The sequence below is a fragment of the Zophobas morio genome, unplaced genomic scaffold, assembly GCF_036711695.1.
Source record: "Zophobas morio isolate AGI-343-1 ecotype UQ-CSIRO unplaced genomic scaffold, CSIRO_AGI_Zmor_V1 ptg000021l, whole genome shotgun sequence".
NCBI classification, from domain to species: domain Eukaryota; kingdom Metazoa; phylum Arthropoda; class Insecta; order Coleoptera; family Tenebrionidae; genus Zophobas; species Zophobas morio.
Window position 1 is genome coordinate 22,924,556 of NW_026972126.1, and position 20,355 is coordinate 22,944,910.

Genomic DNA, 20,355 nt, shown 5'->3' on the forward strand with positions numbered 1-20,355 from the left:
GAAGCTCGCGTCGCATCACAAAGATTTAAACCTCGAAGTGATAAAATGAAATACGGCTGAAAACGGCGCGTCGTACTACAAAAAAACGTACAGGAGAATTCCTTAAACACGTTGACCACATGTGGCCCAAATGGTAAATTAGCGAATTTGCGGCTTCGCCTCGTTGTCAATTAGCGTTATTATCACGCTAGCGTGAGTCGCGTGCCTTTAATAACAATGACAATAATTCTTGGGAAATTTCTACTGTTGGCAAGCGTTCATTCATGAAAAAACACGTCTGCCGTAAGCGGCGGATGTGGCCGAATGATTGATTAATGAAATTCGTTACATTTTTACATATTTAATGTTAATCAGAAGATTTTGTGGGAATTACGAAGAGGGATTTTGTGGAAAAGTGTATTTTTGAATAGATAAGATGACCACATCCAGGTTGGCTGTGTATATTTCTTCGTCACCACAACCGTCAAGTTGGCGATAATGCTCGTTTCGTAAAGTGATAAGGATTAGAGAGTGATAACGTGGGACGAATGCGCGTGGAAATGGTTTTTCGCCGCCTAATGGCCGAAAAGAGTTTTATCAAATTAAGGAAAAATAACAACAGTGACGTCACTATCGTTTTGAAAGGTTACATTTGCATAAAAATGGGAAAATCCGAAGTATTCTCTGAAGTGTATGACGAAAATTCACGTTATATTTCAAAAGTGATGACGTCGTTAAAAATTTTCAGTTTCGTTCCTGGAATCTACGAATGAATGTTTTTGTCTCTGGTGAAGCTCAAGGGTTCGTTTTCGCGTCCTCGTCGTTCTCGTTTTTTGGCAACGACGTCGTGAATATTTTGTATGCGTCGGTTGTTACGTGACTTCAGCCACTGTGACGCATCCTCGCCGCCTTTTTGCCCGCTCCCTTGAAAAACTCGCGAAAATTGGCCGCGACCACAAGCAAAAACCCGCGAAAGTTAATTCCACATTTAATGACATCCTTAATTCGATCAAAGCCAACTGATTTCGTTCCTACTGTCCATCATCAAGTTACGTTTCTATTACGCGACGAAAAACCGCAGAGACAAAAAAATCCTTCACACTTTGGTAAAAATGTCAACGAGTGTAACCGCACGGGCGAAATATTGGTTAAACGCTTGGGTTTTAGTGATTTTAAGCTCGTTTTGCTAACTTAATTAACTAAGCGTTTTGTTTATTTTTGCGCTGTGGTCGCTTCCACGGGGTGACGAAGCTAATTTTTCCTTTTTTTCCAGGGAAATCTTTTTCGATCACGATCACGGTCTCTACCACGCCTCCGCAGGTGGCGACGTACACCAAAGCGATCAAGGTGACGGTGGACGGGCCGAGGGAACCCAGATCGAAGACCAGTAAGTGTTTTAGTTGTTCGTACTGATATAAGCGCGTCCTCAAGTGGACACTGAAGTTGTCGCACGCGTTGGAACCGAGAGAGAATCTTGAAACTGCGTTAAGGTCAAATTTAATTAACTAGGTGAAGGCGTTTCATCTCAACTGAGTAATAAAATTGTTGGAAAAAATTATAATAAAAAAATAGAGTCTAGATAAAAATAATCCATTTATTTATATGTAAGTATTTGTAAGCGAGCTAAGTTTGTTTTGTGGGTTATATCTCGCTTATCACGCGGCGAAAGCCCAGTTTGATTGCACTTTGCACAGAATGATAAAGCGTTTCGAACCGCAGTTGCTTTTAAATTAAAGCAGCAACCGTTTAACAATCAATCACGCAACTTTTTGCGGCTAATGGGACCCATTAGGACGCAAGATGGTGGAATTTCGTGGACATTTTCTAGAGCAGCCATGACTTTACCTTGGATTTCACAGCGCGAGATTAAAATTTTCAAGCGTGAATAAATCGCTCAGAAAAACAAATCGATAATTAATTAAAATTTCAATCACTTGTAAAAAATTGTAATTTGTTATTTTTTAAGTGGTGAATGGCGGTCGGCTGAGTTTCATCAAATGGATTGGCCACACCCGAGTTATGTAAACATGTTTGTCCGGAGACAAATTAGCATTGTCGAAAAATCGCGCATGTGTTGCAGTCCGCCTCGTCCGTGCCCGGTGTATGTAATTCGACAGGTGACAGTTACCTAAAAAAATCCAAAATGGCACTCGGCCATTTTCCGCGTTTTCCACCAATCCCCGGTCCCCGTCGCCCCATTTTACACGAAACTTTCCCTTCGTGACACACGGGCGCATCTTGCGTGTCGGAAATTATAGCAATTTGAAGAATAAATTTTTCTTTGGGGTGCGAATCGCGCGTCCCTATGCCGTGGTGCGTAAGGCCGAGAGTCGCGCCGGCGGCGGTCGATTCTTCTCGTCAAATTGGGTGTATTTATTGAAAATACCATAATATTTTTTGTCGAAATGGCATGTGTTTAATAACAGGAACATGTGCGCGGTTTCTGTATTGTGTGCATACAAATTACGGCCATGCAAAGGCGGCAATTTGTTGTTGAGTTTTCGAATTTCGCCGGGCCGGCCGTAATTACCGTTTTAATTCGTCAACTTTGAATATTTCAGCGGTACTAAAACTGATTATTTCCCGCCGCCCGACCGCAATACATCAATTTCATTTGTGGTGGTTCATTCAATATTATGACAACAACTGGGGATAAATATTTGACGAGGCGACTGCGAGCGGACTGGCCGGGCGCCAAAAATGCGGAGGAATGAATTTGGGATCGAGGAGACGGTGAAATCGGGATGAGGATGGTTTGGGGCAGAAAGTGCTAATTTCTGGCACGGATTGGGGATAATTTAAAGGCAATTTGATTGTATCGGTGTATTCGGCGCCCGTTTAATAGGGGATTGTGGCTCATTTATTAGTGAAGATATCGATGTGTGGGGGAAATCGAGGGGCGGGGTGGTTCCTTGGACTAGGGAGTTGGCGGGCGGCATATAATTTCATCTGTATACCCGTGTATAATGTATACAGGGTCGGATTGAGGACATGGGAGTCTTTAAATGTAGACATTCTCAATTTCTCAGAATATGCTTAAATTCGACTATTAGCACGTTTAGAATACAAGCATCAGCTATTAAAAGAAAACGAAATTTGGTTGATTTTGTGTTCTCAGCGCGGAGCAAACGACTACCTGATTAATTCATACTCAGTTTTTTCCCATAAACACTCACAGATTTGAAGAAATTCGCCAAAATGTAAAATGACGGCTAAATTTTGATTAACGATTTACCGTGCTTACGATAGTCTTAAAAAGCTTACAAGTTTTCAGAGCATCCGGTTTCACAATTTCAAAGTTAAATTGTAAAATGTTGTTATACAAGTTTGCTTTATCATTTTTTTAAGAAAATAGACCAATTATGGCGTTGAAGTTTTTTTTTATTATTTTTTGTTGTAAAAATCTCAAAGTCAGCGGTTTCTAGATGGATCCGCAGGAATCATGGTCAAAATCTTTAGAAATCCACAACTTTTTAAAAAATAATCTTCAAAATGGGGTGAAATGTTAAAAAAAGCATCAAAAAAACTTTACGATAAAAACTGACTTTGTTGTTTAATAAAAAATCTTCAACGTCAAAATTGATCTGTTTGCTTAAAAAAATGATACAGTACCTTAAAATACATGAAAAAACAGGTAAACAGTAGCTTAAATGGATGAAAAACAAATGTGGAGATATTTTAAAATACAAATTTGGAACAAAATATTTCGAAAATCTTGGTCTGGAACCATAACACATTCGAAAATCATGAAAAGATTCTTCTCCTGATTTTGATTTCAAGAATTTTTTTGGCTTTCATTTCTTCAAAAATTCCATTGCCAAGTTGCCGTTGATTGCAACTTTGATGGTCAACTAATGCCGTATTTAAAGGGGTTGTAGAAAAAAAGTGGAGGAATAAGTTTCTTGTTGTCGAAATAAGTCTACACATATAAAGAAACAAAGGCAAAATGTAGACCCGCCCACCCACCCTGTCTCAATTGTGATGATTTTTTTTATTCGTTGTGAGTCAAGGTGGCGGAGCTTAACTGCAAAATCCTTATTTCTCTACAAGAAATTAAAAGCATGTTTTTGATTATCGTGTTCAATGAATACTATGTGTATTAAGAAAGAAATAAAGCCAAAGATTAGGCTCCACCCATACCCGCCCCGATTTCAATTCTCAATTGTGATGAATTTTTCATTGGTTGTCAGATCGAGGGGCGAGGCTTAATGGCAAGATCCATATGAAGTATTTGTATACAAGAATTTACTATTCTAAACATGTATTAAGTTTCTTGTTCTGAAAAGACGACTACGTATGTTAAGAAAACAAGATAAAATATAAACCCCGCCCACCCACCCTATCGCAAATGTGATGATTTTTTTTTTAATCGTCAAGAGAAAAGGAACGAAATTTAATTGCAAAATTCTTATTATTTCTTTACAAGAAATTACCATGTAAGACATATTTTTGAGTAAAGCGTTATTTAAGAAATACTATGTATATTAAGAAAACATTAAAGCCAAAGATTAAACCCCACCCATACCTGCCCTGATCTAAATAGTAGATAGTAGCAGTAGTGAAGTTTTCATTCGTTGGTAGACCTAGGGGCGGAGCCTAATTGGAAAAAATCCATATTTCCTTACAAAAATATACCATTTTAAATGTGTTTTAAGTGTCTAAGAATAAAAAAAAATCATCACAATCGAGATGGGGTGGGTGGGCGGGGTTTATATTTTGGCTTTTTTCTTAATATACACAGTATTCTTTGCACAATACGATACTCAAAAATATGTTTTTAATTTTTGTAAAGAAATAGGTATTTTGCAGTGAAGCTCCGCCCTCTTGGTTCACGGCGAATAAAAAAAATCATCACAATTGAGATAGGGTGGGTGGGCGGGTTTACATTTTGCCTTTTTGGTTTAATGTGTGTAGACTTCTTTTTACAACATGAAACTTAAAACATATTGAAAATGGAAAATTTGTTTAAGGAAATATACATAATTATATAATTGCAAAATTAATATATTGGGATATTTTAAACATCTGAATTTGAAGCAACGGAATATTTCGAAAATTTTGTCTGGGTTCACAGTATTTTTGAAAGTTTAAGTTTCGAAAATATGCAGACCATTTTTCCAGAATCAGTAAAATGGTCTTAGGCACAATAACGCAAATTTTAGAATATTTTAAAATTTAAATTTCAAGCACAATATTTCGAAAATCTTGGTCTGGAACCATAGCACTTTTGAAAATTAACGAAAGATTTTTTTTTGATTTTGATTTCGAGGTTTTTTTTTGGATTTTATTTCTTCAAAAATTTCTACCATTTTTCCAGACTTTTACACGACTACGTATATTAAGAGAAAAGGTAAAATATAAACCCCGCCCACCCGCCCTACCTCAGTTGTGATGATTTTTTTTTTTTTAATCGTCGAGAGTCCAAGGAGCGAAATTTAATTGCAAAATCCTTATTATTTCTCTACCAGAAATTACCATGTAAGACATGTTTTTGACTATCATGTTATTCAAAGCATATTACGTATATTAAGGAAAAATTAAAGCCAAAGATTAAGCCCCACCCATACCTGCCTTGATCTAAATAGTAATGAAGTTTTCATTGGTTGGCAGACCTGCAAAATCCATTTTTCCTTACAAAAATGTTTTTAATTCTTGTACAGAAATAGGTATTTTGCAGTTAAGCTCCGCCCTCTTGGTTCACGGCGAATAAAAAAAATCATCACAATTGAGACAGGGCGGGTGGGCGGGCTTTCATTTTTTCTTTTTGTTTTAATATCTGTAGACTTCTTTTCACAACGTGACACTTAAAACATGTTTAAAATGGAAAATTTGTTTAAGGAAATATACATAATTATATAATTGCAAAATTGATATATTGGGATATTTTAAACATCTGAATTTGAAGCAACGGAATATTTACAAAATTTTGTACTTTTGAAAGTTTAAGTCCTGTAGTTGAATTTTTTTCGATTTTATTTCTTAAATATACAGACCATTTTTCCAGAATTACTAAAATGCTCTAACCCAATTTTTAGAATATTTTCAAATTTAAATTTCAAACAAAATATTTCGAAAATCTTGGTCTGGAACCATAGCACTTTTGAAACTCAACGAAAGATTCTTTTCTTGAGTTTGATTTCGAGCTTTTTTTTTGGATTTTATTTCTTCAAAAATTTCTACCACTGTTCCAGACTTTTATACGACTAGGTATATTAAGAAAAAAGGTAAAATATATAAAACCCCGCCCACCCCCCCTACCTCAATTGTGATGATTTTTTTAATCGTCGAGAGTCCAAGGAGCGAAATTTAATTGCAAAATCCTTATTATTTCTCTACAAGAAATTACCATGTAAAACATGTTTTTGGGTATCGTGTTATTCAAAGAATACTACGTATATTAAGATAAAATTAAAGCCAAAGATTAAGCCCCACCCATACCTGCCCTGATCTAAATAGTAATGAAGTTTTCATTGGTTGGCAGACCTGCAAAATCCATTTTTCCTTACAAAAATGTTTTTAATTCTTGTACAGAAATAGGTATTTTGCAGTTAAGCTCCGCCCTCTTGGTTCAGGGCGAATAAAAAAAATCATCACAATTGAGATAGGGCGGGTGGGCGGGCTTTCATTTTTTCTTTTTGTTTTAATATCTGTAGACTTTTTTTCACAACGTGACACTTAAAATATGTTTAAAATGGAAAATTTGTTTAACGAAATATACCTAATTATATAATTGCAAAATTGAGATATATTACGAAAACTTTGTTTTGGTTTCGCAGTACTTTTGAAAGTTTACGTTCTATTGTTGAATTTTTTTCGATTTTATTTCTTAGAAAATATACATACATACCATTTTTTTTTTTTTGAATCACTAAAATGACCTTAGATACAATAACGCAAATTTTGGAATATTTTAAAATTAAAATTTGAAACAAAATATTTCGAAAATCTTGGTGTGGAACCATAGCACCTTGCAGAATCATCGAAAGATTCTTTTGTTGATTTTGATTTCGAGTTTTTTTTTGGATTTTATTTCTTCAAAAATTTCTACCATTTTTCCAGAATCACCAAAATAATATAAGAGAATTTTTGGAATATTTAAAAAACTCGAATTTGAAACAGAATATTTTGAAAATCTTGGGGCATCTTCGGAAATTATTATCAACAGATCCTTTGGTGATTTCTATTTCCAGAATATTTTTTTTGGGTTTTACTTCTTCGAAACTTTCTTCCATTCTTCCAAAATCTCCAAAATGAATGAAATAATGCAACGAGCACGTTTAGGCATTATTCAAAATTATTCGTCGAGATCCCTGGGAAGCTAAATTAGTGTTAATGAGAGAATTTTTAGTGTCTAAAAAAGTGAATCTTAAAAATATTTCTAAATACTAAAGTCGGATTTATTTCTTTTGGATCTAGAGATTTATTATTGCAACAAAACCTAAACAGTTTCGTTGAAATTCTTTCTTAATCCCTTCTGTGTGACTAAATTCCAAAAAAAGAACGTTTAGAATGCGAGCGCAGCGAGCACGTGCAGGTGTAATTAAAAATAATTCTGTTATGTCCCCGAGAAGCTAAATTATTGACAAAAAATTTATCGTCTACAAAAAAGTGAATCTTAAAAACAATTGTGACTACTAAATGAGGAGATCTGAAGGTGATTTTTTTTTAATCTAGAGATTTATTATTACAATTATTGAACCCAAACAACTCCGCTAAGACCTTTTCTTGATTACTTCTGAAGTTAAATTTAAAAAAAAGAAGGTTTAGAATGCGAGCGCAGCGAGCACGTTCAGGTTTTATTTAAAAAATTCGTCGAAAGTTATTGCGGCAGAAATTCCCTCGTTTCTAAACTACAGTCCAACAAATACTGCTTCTCTGAAAAATTATAAACTTTGATTTTGCGGAATTTTACCTTTTCCTAATTACCTCTATGGATTAAAAAAATATATAGAAGATACTAGTCACAGTGTAATAAAAAAAAGGTTTCATCTTCTTAAAAAAAATACACTTGGGGCCCCCGAGAAGGTTTCGCCTTCTTTAAAAAAGGACAGTTGGGACCCCCGAGAAGGTTTCACATTAAGAAAAAAAACCATTTGGGGCCTCCGAGAAGGTTTTACATTTTTATAAAAGACAGTTGGGACCCCGAGAAGGTTTCACATTCTTAAAAAAAGACTGTTGAGACCCTCGAGAAGGTTGAAATGACGTCATCAAATTGTTGGTGGGGATGATTAGCAAAATTTTGGTTAGCATTTAACCATCTACATGATATTTCTCATATACATACAAAATTTGGCATCAATCGGGTTGGCAGTTTCAATACGTGTTTAATAAAAATGTTTACAGACCCCAGACAGACAGACGGAAAAAGGAGACTACTTTTTTCGTACTCTAGGGGCCACGAAACGTCGAGAAATTGTAAAAGTGGCAATTCGTCCGATGGACTCGATTAATGTACTTCCTTAGCTTACACTCGGGAAGTAAAATTGGTCTAAAGTTATAAAACGTTCAGAGAAATGAAACTGACTCATTCTTTAATTTTTTTATTGAATCTGACTGTATTAGTAATTATAGAAAATATTAATGCATTGATAAACCAACCATACGTGTGGAGTCATAATATTTTGCTTATTTTAAATAGGATTTATTCTTGCAAAATTGTAGGATGACGTAATTGATTTTTTGGGACGGGATAAACGGATAAATTTTAATTAGGATTTACCATGCTCCCTATGACCTTAAAACGAGTGCAAGATTTCAAACTCAAAGTACAAAAGTTGTCATACAATTTTGATGTTTTCTTTTCAAACACTTTTGACTAACACAAAAACGTTATTATCCCCACGGCACCGAAAATTTCAACAAACAGTCGACGCGTTTCAGCAGCTACGATGTCATCTTCTCGAACAAAACTAACCTCAGGTCAACACTTGGTGCTCTTATTGCAGGTGCTTTCGAGATAAATGCTTCAATGTGATTACTGGCGAGGAAAGACAAACAATTTTTCAAAAATTTTATAGGAAAAGAGAATTTCTTAATTTGTGTGGTCCTAACCCTGGATGACTCAGGCAACTACAATTAAGGCTTTGTAAGCTAATGAAATTTCCCATTGAGGAAAGAGGACGTCGTAGGAAAATACTTAGGGCATTACCATTGGAAATACAAAATTTAATTGAAAAATCGTATATAACCTTACAAGCCTAGACGGTCCCATTATTATTCAAGACACAATTCCAGTTGTTATTACCGAACGGAAATTTTAAGTGTCATACATTTATATAGATCAATGTGCAACTTTTTCTTAGAGAAAATTTCTGTGGCTGAAAATTTTGAAACCAAGGTGTTCCTAAAAGCAAAAATGAATCCATTGAGAGAAGTTCAAGCTTTTTATGATAAAAAAATGTTTGTTAGCCTTATTATTATTATTATTGTTTAATTCAATTTTTATGACAATTGCACTCAAAACTGCTCAATCCCACCTCTTTTAATGACCAAATTATTAGTAAATATTTGCCACCTCCGAACAAATATTAGCTCGCGGCAGCCGCCGCTGGCCGGCGGCCAAAAAAACGCCACTGGAAACAAATGCGGAAAGTTCTAAAACACATCCAGTAGCAACTAGATGGGTTAGTAAATTGCCCCACGAAACCGCTCGGTAATGATAGAGTAAATAAGCTCGATGGCTAATAGAATCCCGCTTCTGATCCGTCATAATCATAGACGGCCGCGATCACGAATCCTGAAATCCAATTTACAAGCGACTTTACAAATTATTACCGAGTGATATATCGACGCAGGCCGTTTTCGGTTTATTAATTTTTTTCCAAGAGCCGGATTTTTTTCGGAAAGTCAGTGATCGCTCGATTGACATGTTAGGGTGGGGCCGGGCGGGGATGATGACTTTAAAATTGTCCGTTTGGGACAAACGACAGATGCTAGATTGGGGGCTGCGCCTAACGACGACTGTGGTCGCGGACAAATAAATTAAGCGATCGTGATTTTGGTGTTGGTTTTTGGGTGATTAGGCGCTGGTAGGAGCGGGGGCGCACGAGCAACATCACTGTTTTTGTTTCAGCCCTCGTGTGCTATCACCTGCATCTCTTCCCACCCCGATAAAGTGGTCAAAATTCCCGAATCTGCCACCACTATCGCTAATTGTTCGTTCTCACACGCATTTAGTTCACGTTGTTTCGTTATCACCCTCGACAGGAAATCACCAGTTATCAGCAAAAACACTAAAGTTCTCACAGCATCTTACTCGGCGATACTTTTCGGGGATTGCTGCAATTAAATTCCTATTAAAATGACGCGGGGGAAACTCGCTCCCACTAAATAACCATCCAATATCTCAGCCGGAATTCCTTTGACACATCAAGCAAAATATTCGGCGAACTGTAGCAAGAATTTTCCGATCAGTTTTTACACGTCGAGTTCTCAACGAGAAATTCGGTGTCTTAATCATCAGAACTATGAAATTTTAAATGAAGGTGCTTCAGCGGTTTTTGAATTTTCTGAGTACTAGATAAATTGTCAACAGAAATAGCTACGATAGAGAGTCGAAAACCACAGAACTAAACGTCGTGGATAACGCGTCTTCCACACACTTCGTTGTACCTGAAAATCGTTCAATTCCAAACGTAAAAGTGTGACTTATGGCGATCGCGTAATCCATAAATAATGCAGTGTCGGTGTTTGGAATGGTGCCATAAATTTCGGCTCCTCTTTTTATTAATGCGTCCATTTATTATAATTACGCTGTGTAATGTTCATTCTCTAAATCTCGATTTATTCAAATTATCATAAACAGATTTCGATGGGTCGGTTTTTATTATTGCCATCATTACGGGAGCTGAATTAAAAATATCGAAATCCGATGTGAAAGGGTTGAAATTTCATTAAACCGATGTTGCAGTGGTGATGGACGTGTAGAGAGAGCACGCATACTGAACCAATCCACTGACAAATGCGTCAGATTAGCAATTTACAAATCTGCTATTGCTGCAATTACTAGCTCATTATTTTGTAAGTAATTACACCATTTGCTGGCCGACTCGCAGCGGCAGAGAGAACCAGTGGGAGACAATAGAGCCGATTTGGACAAACTTGGACACCGTTTTACATTTTTTAACACAATTTTTTTAATACGTGGTGGAAGTCGCTCGGTCGAGGAACCACTCATTTTTTTCATTCTTTATTAATTCAACTACCGGATTATTATTCAGCTGTAAAATGGATAAATTTAAACATAATACACTTAATGATTTAATCGCTTTCTTTTGTTTTATCTTCATTTCCTTTTGACGTCACCTTCCTCTGTGTCCGTCTCTGTTGCACAGTCGCCTTCTCTCTTCATCGTCGACCATTTTAGTTAACTAAATGACTTAAAATAGGCTTCCTCGGGTTGATTTTAGCGACGATTATAAAATTTGCGATGGTTGCACACGCAGTGACCACAGTTGCAACACATTTTGTTTACTAATGGGAAAAACCATAGGTCTTTCATGTTTGCATAAAATATCTAGTATGGAAGCCAAAAGGAAGAGTCGCAGTTTAATCACGCTGATTCATTTTTTTTACGACGAATGTCACCTACTGCGTTCTTCGCATAAGAGCGAAGTTGGTGAAGTCGGGCACCATCTTGTTGAAACCATGGTGGTACTAACCCATTTAATAAAAACACCTAAACCACAACTATTTTTAAACCAAATACTGTACAACAATAAAAAGCGAGCTTGATATGCAGAATGTCGCTTTTTTTCTAATGAATAAATTTCCAAGTGCGTAATCATTATTATTTCACAAAAATCCGTATTTTTCCTAACTTTCACGTTATTTTACCAAACAAAATATACATTTAGCTGAATCATACAGTAACCTTGGAGTCGTGAAAGTAACGTGACTTAAGAAATATCATCAGCTGCAAACGGGTCTTTCTAAGTACTCAAGTACCGAAAACAAACACCTTAAGCACATCAGTTCTACGACAGATTTGGTTTTGTTTCCCGCATATCGATATCTCCACTCGTACCCCCGCTATTGCCGTCGGCTTCCCCGCGCCGAAAGCGCGTGATTCCGACGTGCCGCAATCCCGCCGCCCGGCGGCGGTGTGGGTTAATTAGGACAAATCATTAACAGATGTCGGGTCATCAGTGGACGCAAAATTCTACAAATAATTTAGTATTAATGGTGGCGGAAATGGTGTAGGCCGGAAATGATTGCATAGCAGACCTGATGGCTTCCTGCATGCACCAGCGTGCGGATTGTTCTGCATCGCCCTCTCGGCCCTCCACCCTTTCGCCCTTTCTGCACAAAGTTACAAGCCTGTTTTCCCGCAGCCGGACAGCACACCACCTACCGGGCGATCGGCCTGCAGCGGCCCTTCCTCGAAGGGCCCTTCACGACGCACCTCAGGGACTTCGAGGCGTACAAAAAACGGGGGGCGGCGTCGTCGCAGAGCAGCGAGGGCTCGCAGAGCTCGTACAAGCAGGACTCGCAAGGTAGGTGGAGCGCGGAAGACGGGTTTGAAGGGACGGCTTGCTTAATAATAGAATGATAATAGTTTTTTTAAAAAGTTGCACATTGTACGAGTCAGTTCTCGGCAAATCAAATTTAAAGTTGAATTTTTCGTGAAAGACTGGCCAAAACTGCTATACGTTACGCGAGTTTTATTTTCTTCTATAAAAGATCTATGTAAATGTTTGATGCTTAAAGTTTCCGATGGGTAATAACAATTGGACTTGTGTCTTGAATAATAAATAATGGGACTGCGTAGGCTTGTAAGGTTTGATACGATTTTTCAATTAAATTTTGTATTTCCAATGGTAATGCCCTAAGTCTTTTCCTATGACGTCCTTTTTCCTCAATCGGAAATTTCATGTCATCCAGAGTTAGTACCACACAAGTTAAGAAATCCTCTTTCGCACACTCAAGCTTCTTTGTACTCGCTTGCACCAGCTTCCTTCGTCCTTACCTTATAGATTTAGTAACACGAGTGTTCAAACTTTGTTCTCGTGTTTTCGTCTTCGTCAGATTTTGAATATTCCACAAGACCAGACCTCAATTATTTCCGAGATCTTCTTTGTTTTACGGGCCCCAAATTCATAAATCCGCGCAAATCCGAGTCTTGTAGGTGTTTAATCGGAATATTATAAAAATTTAGAAAAATTGTTTGTCTTTCCTCGGCAGTAATCACACTGAAGCATTTATCTCGAAAGCACCTGCAATAATTATAAGGGCACCGAGTGTTAGCCTGAGGTTAGTTTTGTTCGAGAAGATGACAGCGTAGCTGATGAAACGCGTCGACTGTTTGTTGAAATTTTCGGTGTCGTGGGGATAATAACGTTTTTGTGTTGGTTTTTCAGACATGTGTGTAATTTTTTTATTAAAATAACTTGGATCTGTATGTTCCATGTTTCATTTAAACTAGGCCAAAACACTTAACTCATTAATTCATTACCTGTCCATATGTATTTTTACTTCCCGAGAGTAAGCTAATGGCCACTTTTATATTTTCTCGACGTTTCATGACCCGTAGAGTACGAAAAAAGTAGTCTCCCGTTTCCGTCTGTCTGTCTGTCTGGGGTCTATAGATACGAAACTGCTGGACCGATTGTTGCCAAATTTTGTATGTATATTAGACATATAATGTAGATGGTTAAATGTTAACCAAAATGTTGCTAATCATCCCCACCAACAATTTAATGACGTTATTTAAAATAATTCTACGTTTAATTGATTTAAATGTTATGCAACAATATAGTTCTAAAATGTGGTACTCAAATCCGCTTTGAGTTTTTCCCCAATCGTCCAAATTTTTACAAAAGCATAATATACGGCATAAAAATAGTTTACCATTAGTGTAAGACCTTCCGGTCGTGGTTTAGTAGCTACGAGTCAGGAATGCGGACCCGATGTCGCGCGTTCGATTCCAAACTTGGCCTTTCTTTTTTTTTATTTTCTGTTTTTCTCTCGCATTGTGTGTTATCTATGTTTAGTCTATCATAACAAATTTTTTATTGATGAAATTACAATACTTTCTAGGAAAGGTGAGAATACACTCCTCTTTATTTAAAACTTATAAAACCTTCCAAATTTAATGTTTTTTTTAAGAAGGTGAAATCTTCTTGAAGGTCCCAATTGTGTTTTTTAAAAATATAAAACCTTGGCGGGGGGCAAATTTTCAGGCGCATTAAATGAATTTCTTAGAATGTGAAACCTTATGAGGGGTCCCTACTGTCTTTTTTAAAAATGAAAAAACCGTCTCGGGGGCGCCAAATGTCTTTTTTTAATGTGAAACCTTCTCGGGGGTCCCAACTGTCATTTTTTAAAGAAGGCGAAACCTTCTCGAGGGTCCCAATTGTCTTCTTTCAAAATGTAAAACCTTCTCGGGCGTCCCAACTGTCTTTTTTAAAAATGTAGAACCTCGGCGGCACCAAATTTAATGTATTTTTTAAGATTGTTAAACCTTTTCCGGGGTCCCAACTGTCTTTTTAAAAAAAGCGAAACCTTCTCGAGGGTCCCAACTGTCTTTTTAAAAAATGTAAAACCTTCTCGGGGACGCCAAATGTCGTTTTTTAAGAATGTGGAACCTTCTCGGGGGTCCCAAATGACTTTTTTTTAAGAATGTGAAACTTTTTCGGGAGTCCCAGCGAAGGCGAAAAAGTAAAATTCCGCAAAATCAAATTTTACAATTTTTCAGAGAGGCAGAATTTGTTTTGAAGCGAGGGAAGTTCTGTCGAATTTTTCATTTTAAACACGTTTTAAGTTTCATGTTGTGAAAAGAAGTCTACACAATCACATTGAAACAAAAACACGAAGTGTAAGCCCGCCCACCCACCCTGTCTCGATTGTGATGATTTTTTTTATTCGCTGTGAACCAAAGAGGCGGAGCTTAACTGCAAAATACTTATTTTTTTAGAAGAAATTAAAAATATGTTTTTGAGTATCGTTGTTCAAAGAATACTATGTATATTAATAAAATAAGGGACAATATTTACCCCGCCCACCCACCCCATCTCAATTGTGATGATTTATTTATTATTATAAACTTAAAACACGTTTAAAATGGTAAATTTTTGTTAAGAAATATGGATTTTGCAATTAGGCCCTGCCCCTCGGCTTACACCAAAAAAAAGTCATCAGAAATGGGATAGGGTGGGTGGGTGGGGCTTATATTTTGCCTTTTCTTTAACATTCATAGCGATCTTTTTACAACAAGAAACTTAAAACATGGTTAAAATGGTATATTTTTGTAAGGAAATATGAATTATGGGGTGGAGCCTAATTGCAAAATCGATATTTCGTTGTACAAATTTTCCATTTTAAACATGTTTTAAGTTTCATGTCGTGAAAAGACGTCTACACATATTAAAACAAAAAGGCAAAGCGTAAACCTACCCACCCCGCCTATCTCAATTGTGATGATCCTTTTTAATTCGACGTGAATCAAGGGGGCGGAGCTTAACTACAAAATACTTATTTCTTTAGAAGAAATTAAAAAAATATTTTTTAGTATCGTTGTTCAAAGAAAACTAAGTATATTAAGAAAATAACGGAAAATATTAATCCCCGCCCACCCACCCCATCTCAATTGTGATGATTTTTTTATTCTTAGAAACTTAAAACACGTTTAAAATGGTAAATTTTTGTAAGGAAATATGGATTTTGCAATTAAGCTTTGTCTATCGGCTTACGACGAATAAAAAAATCATCAGAATTAAGATAGGGTGGGTGGGTGGGGCTTATATTTTCCTTTTTTTTTGACATACTTAGCCATCTTTTGACAACGAGAAACTTAAAACATGGTTAAAATGGTATATTTTTGTAAGGAAATATGAATAATGGGGCGGAGCCTAATTGCAAAATCGATATTTCGTTGTACAAATTTTCAATTTTAAACATGTTTTAAGTTTCATGTCGTGAAAAAAAGTCTACACAAATTAAAATGGAAAGGCAAAATGTAGGCCCGCCCACCCACCCTATCTCAATTGTGATGATCCTTTTTTATTTGCCGTGAACCAAGGAGGGGGATCTTAACTGCAAAATACTTATTTCTTTACAAGAAATTAAAAACATATTTTTGAGTATCGTTGTTCTATGTATATTAAGAAAATAACGGAAAATATTAACCCCCGCCCACCCACCCCATCTCAATTGTGATGATTTTTTTATTCTTAGAAACTGAAAACATGTTTAAAATGGTCAATTTTTGTAAGGAAATATGGATTTTGCAATTAAGCTCTGCCCCTCGGCTTACGACGAATAAAAAAAATCATCACAATTGAGATCGGGTGGGTGGGTGGGGCTTATATTTTGCCTGTTTTTTTTAATATACATAGCCATTTTTTCATGACAAAAAACTTAGAACATGTTAAAATAGTATATTTTTGTAAGGAAATATGAATTATTGGGCCGAGCCTAATTGCAAAATCGATATTTCGTTGTACAAATTTTCCATTTTAAACATGTTTTAAGTTTCATGTCGTGAAAAAAGTCTACACATATTAAAATGTAAAGGCAAAGTGTAAGCCCGCCCACCCGCCCTGTCTCAATTGTAATGATTCTTTTTTATTCACCGTTAACCAAGGGGGCGGAGCTTAACTGCAAAATATTTATTTCTTTACAAGAAATTAAAAACATACTTTTGACTATCGTTGTTCAAAGAATACTATGTATATTAAGAAATTAAGGGAAAATATTAATCCCCGCCCACCCACCTCATCTCAATTGTGATAATTTTTTTATTCTTAGCAACTTGAACCATGTTTAAAATGGTAAATTTTTGTAAGGAAATATGGATTTTGCAATTAAGCTTTGCCTCTCGGCTTACGACGAATAAAAAAAATCATCAGAATTGAGATGGGGTGGGTGGGTGGGGCGGGCTTATATTTTGCCTCTTTTTTGACATACATAGCCATCTTTTTACAACAAGAAACTTAAAACATGGTTAAAATGGTATATTTTTGTAAGGAAATATCAATCATGGGGCGGAGCCTAATTGCAAAATCGATATTTCGTTGTACAAATTTACCATTTTAAACATGTTTTAAGTCTCATGTCGTGAAATAAAGTCTACACACATTAAAACGAAAAGGCAAAATGTAAGCCCGCCCACCCACCCTATTTCAATTGTGATGATTTTTTGTATTCGCCGTGAACCTAAGAGGCGGAGCTTAACTGCAAAAAATGTATTTCTTTACAAGAAATTAAAAACATATTTTTGAGTAGCGTTGTTCAAAGAATACTATGTTTATTAAGAAAACAACGGAAAATATTAACCCCGCCCACCCACCCCATGTCAATTGTAATGATTTTTTTTATTCTTAGAAACTTAAAACACGTATAAAATGGTAAGTTTTTGTAAGGAAATATGGATTTTGCAATAAGGCTCTGCCACTCGGCTTACGACGAATAAAAAAATCATCAGAATTGAGATAGGGTGGGTGGGTGGGGCTTATATTTTGCCTTTTTTTTAATATACATAGCCTTCTTTTCATGACAAGAAACTTAGAACATGGTTAAAATAATATCTCAATTGTGATGATTTTTTTTATTCTTAGAAACTTAAAACATGTTTAAAATGGTAAATTTTTGTAAGGAAATATGAATTTTTGCAATTAGGCACCGCCCCTAGGTTTGCCAACGAATGAAAATGGAGAATTGAGATCAGGGCTGGTATGGGTGGGGTCTAATCTTTAGCTTAATTTTTTCATAATCTACATAGTGTTCTTTGAACAATACGATACACAAAAACATGTTTTTAATTTCTTAAGGATTTTGCAGTTAAGTTTAGCCTTTTTGGCTCACGATGAATAAAAAAATCATCACAATTGAGATTGGGTGGGTGGGCGGGGCTACATTTTGCCTCTTTTTTCTTAATATGTGTAGATTTATTTCGATAACAAGAAACTTAAAATTTTTATAGTAATCAAATTTTGTATTAAAATAACTTCTATTTTTGTGCTCCTTATTTCACGATTCTCTCTATTCTAAGACAAGGTGACTGAAAACGGTTTATAAATAATCCGGGTCTCCATTTTTAAGGATGGCGGAGTTGAGAATTTTTAAATAGGACCATTTTTTTTTAACCTTTAAAAACATTTAAAAAAATGCAGCTATGGTGTAAATTTTCAATCAAAAATCTTGAAATCTTGAATTTTGAGGTGGCGTCCTCAGTTTTTTGGTTGTTTTGATCAGAAAAAATGTATACGATTTTTTCAAAATACATATAAAATTTGACAAGTAGTCCAGTAGTTTTGCAGATGATCAGTTCAATAAAATCGCACGGAAATAGGGACTACTTTTTCATAGTCCAAAATCTACAATACAAAAAAAGTGAGCTCGATGAGCCGTAAGAAAGAAAACATAGAACTTGATACTTAGTGAATTCAGTTGTGTCAACGCCTTCGTTGTTAGCTTAAACATCAGTCAGTCTTGTAGCGGTGACTTCACGTCTCACTATGTTCAAACATGTTAAAAACAATATTTTAGCCTCATAACCTCGACCAAAGAACGCCAGTGTAAACAATACAGTTACCTATCGTTAAAAAAAATCTTTGTTCGTGGTAAGCTTTGGAACAAAATTTGGCCACACCTTCCAGTACCTTTCCCTTACGTGTTGAGGCGCCTTCTAGTATAAATGCAAGTCATCACCTACATCTTTTTTCCGAATCCGTGCGTAATTTTTCGGAACGCCGGTGACGTTAATTCCGAAGAATTTTCACCATCTCGCTAATTTGCCAAAACTGCGCGCCGTTCCCAGAAACGTCTACACCTTCACGTTCTATTTGGAACGCAATTCTGCATAAAAAAGAAAAAGCAATCGTGGGAGGTTATAAAACGCCACAATTGCGCTAAATAAACAACAAAAAAATCGAAACTGTAAATATTACAAACGATAATCAGCGACTTGATTACACAGTCGATTTCCGAAAGCAGAATTTACAAAGCATGAAAATCGAAAGTTCGAGAATCCGTCGAGCATTGCGCTTTTTCATCACCGCGGCGCGAAAATTTTTTCGATACGTCACGACTCGTCACGCACATCCTCGCTTCGAAAAGCGCGCGCTTTTCGCAGCCAACTGGATTAATTAAGAAGCGTTGACGGTTTAATAAAGATCAAGAGGGCGAGGGCTGGCGCTGTCAAAATATCCACGCCGGGGTAATTACGGAGGTGTCACCGACACACCCTTGGAGATGCGGTCACGGCAGATTGGGATTTTGCTAAGTTGGCAGAATGCAATTAATAAGGGTCCGGGGGTACGCATTGTTTACTTGTTGACCGGGATTTCCGGGAATCCCCTTCCACGTAACGCGATATTTTTAACCCCGCTGACCATGGCATTTCGATGAATTTTTCCGTTGAGTAATTTTTCGTTCCCGGTTACGAAACGATTCGCGAAAGAGCGGATAATGAGCAGTTTACGAAAAAGGTAGAGGGGCTTAAGCAAATTCCACCTCTTCGCAGAACTATAGACAGACGTCGAACCGGAGCATTACGAACGGCACAAAGAACCTTTCACGAAGCGCGACTTTTTCAACAAAATGATTACAATTGAAAATTATAAACGGAAGCGGTTCCATTTACTGCAAATCGATTTATCACAAAAATAACCGTAAATTCTCAATAAAGACGTCAGGTTTTTCGAATTCGCACCGAGCGCTGAGCGACTAGCAACTGGGCACCTTTACCTCCCGAAGAAGCTTCGCTTAAAGTCTTTTTAGTTTATTACGGTTTTTAGAACCATTTTCAAGAATCGAATCAGACCTTTTCGTCCGACGTAGCAACAATGGTTGCTTTATATTATTAAAATTTTTACCCTTATCTCGGAATTCGATGGAAACAAGTGAGAGTCTGAAAACATTTTGGATCATACTGTATGTAATTTCAAAAACAAGGAATATGAGATGCATTTATTAACAGGCAAAACTATTTTCAAACATTACGCTGAAGTTTCTTTCTATGTTCATTTCTGATGTTATCGTGTAAGTTTGGACGCTCACGTGATCACTCCATCTGTTCGGTAAACGGGCTATAGAAAATTTGAGAAAATCTTGGGGACCCCTTGTGTGTGTTTTTTTAACAAATTCGAAAAAATATTGGGGTTCCTAGTGTCTTTTTTTTTAATTTAAATGAATCTCGAACACCTGTGGTATTTATTCTGGAAAAATTTGAAAGGATCTTCTATTCCCTAATGTTTTTTTTTTTTAGAATTTCATAAAATTTTTAGGACTCCTGATATGTTGTTTTTAAACAAGTTCAGAAGAATCTTGGAGTCCTTAGTATTTTTTAAAAAATTTAAAAGAATCTCAGAAACTCGTAATATTTGCCTGAAACATTTTTTATGAAATTTGGGATCTCGAGTGTGTTTTGTTTTTGAA

The 20,355-nt window shown here is 36.3% G+C and overlaps 1 protein-coding gene across 3 annotated transcripts in view; it reads left to right on the forward strand.

Annotated features, from left to right (window-relative positions):
• Positions 1-20,355, forward strand: part of LOC135132678 (runt-related transcription factor 1-like) — a 62,462-nt gene that overhangs the window by 17,720 nt on the left and 24,387 nt on the right. For 2 of the 3 annotated variants that reach the window (XM_064060847.1, XM_064060848.1), the window contains exon 3: positions 1,253-1,366. In XM_064060847.1, coding sequence (XP_063916917.1) covers positions 1,253-1,366 — 114 coding nt within the window. Of the gene's footprint in view, positions 1-1,252; positions 1,367-12,311; positions 12,474-20,355 lie in introns of all 3 variants that reach the window. The other variant, XM_064060846.1, reaches the window with a different exon arrangement.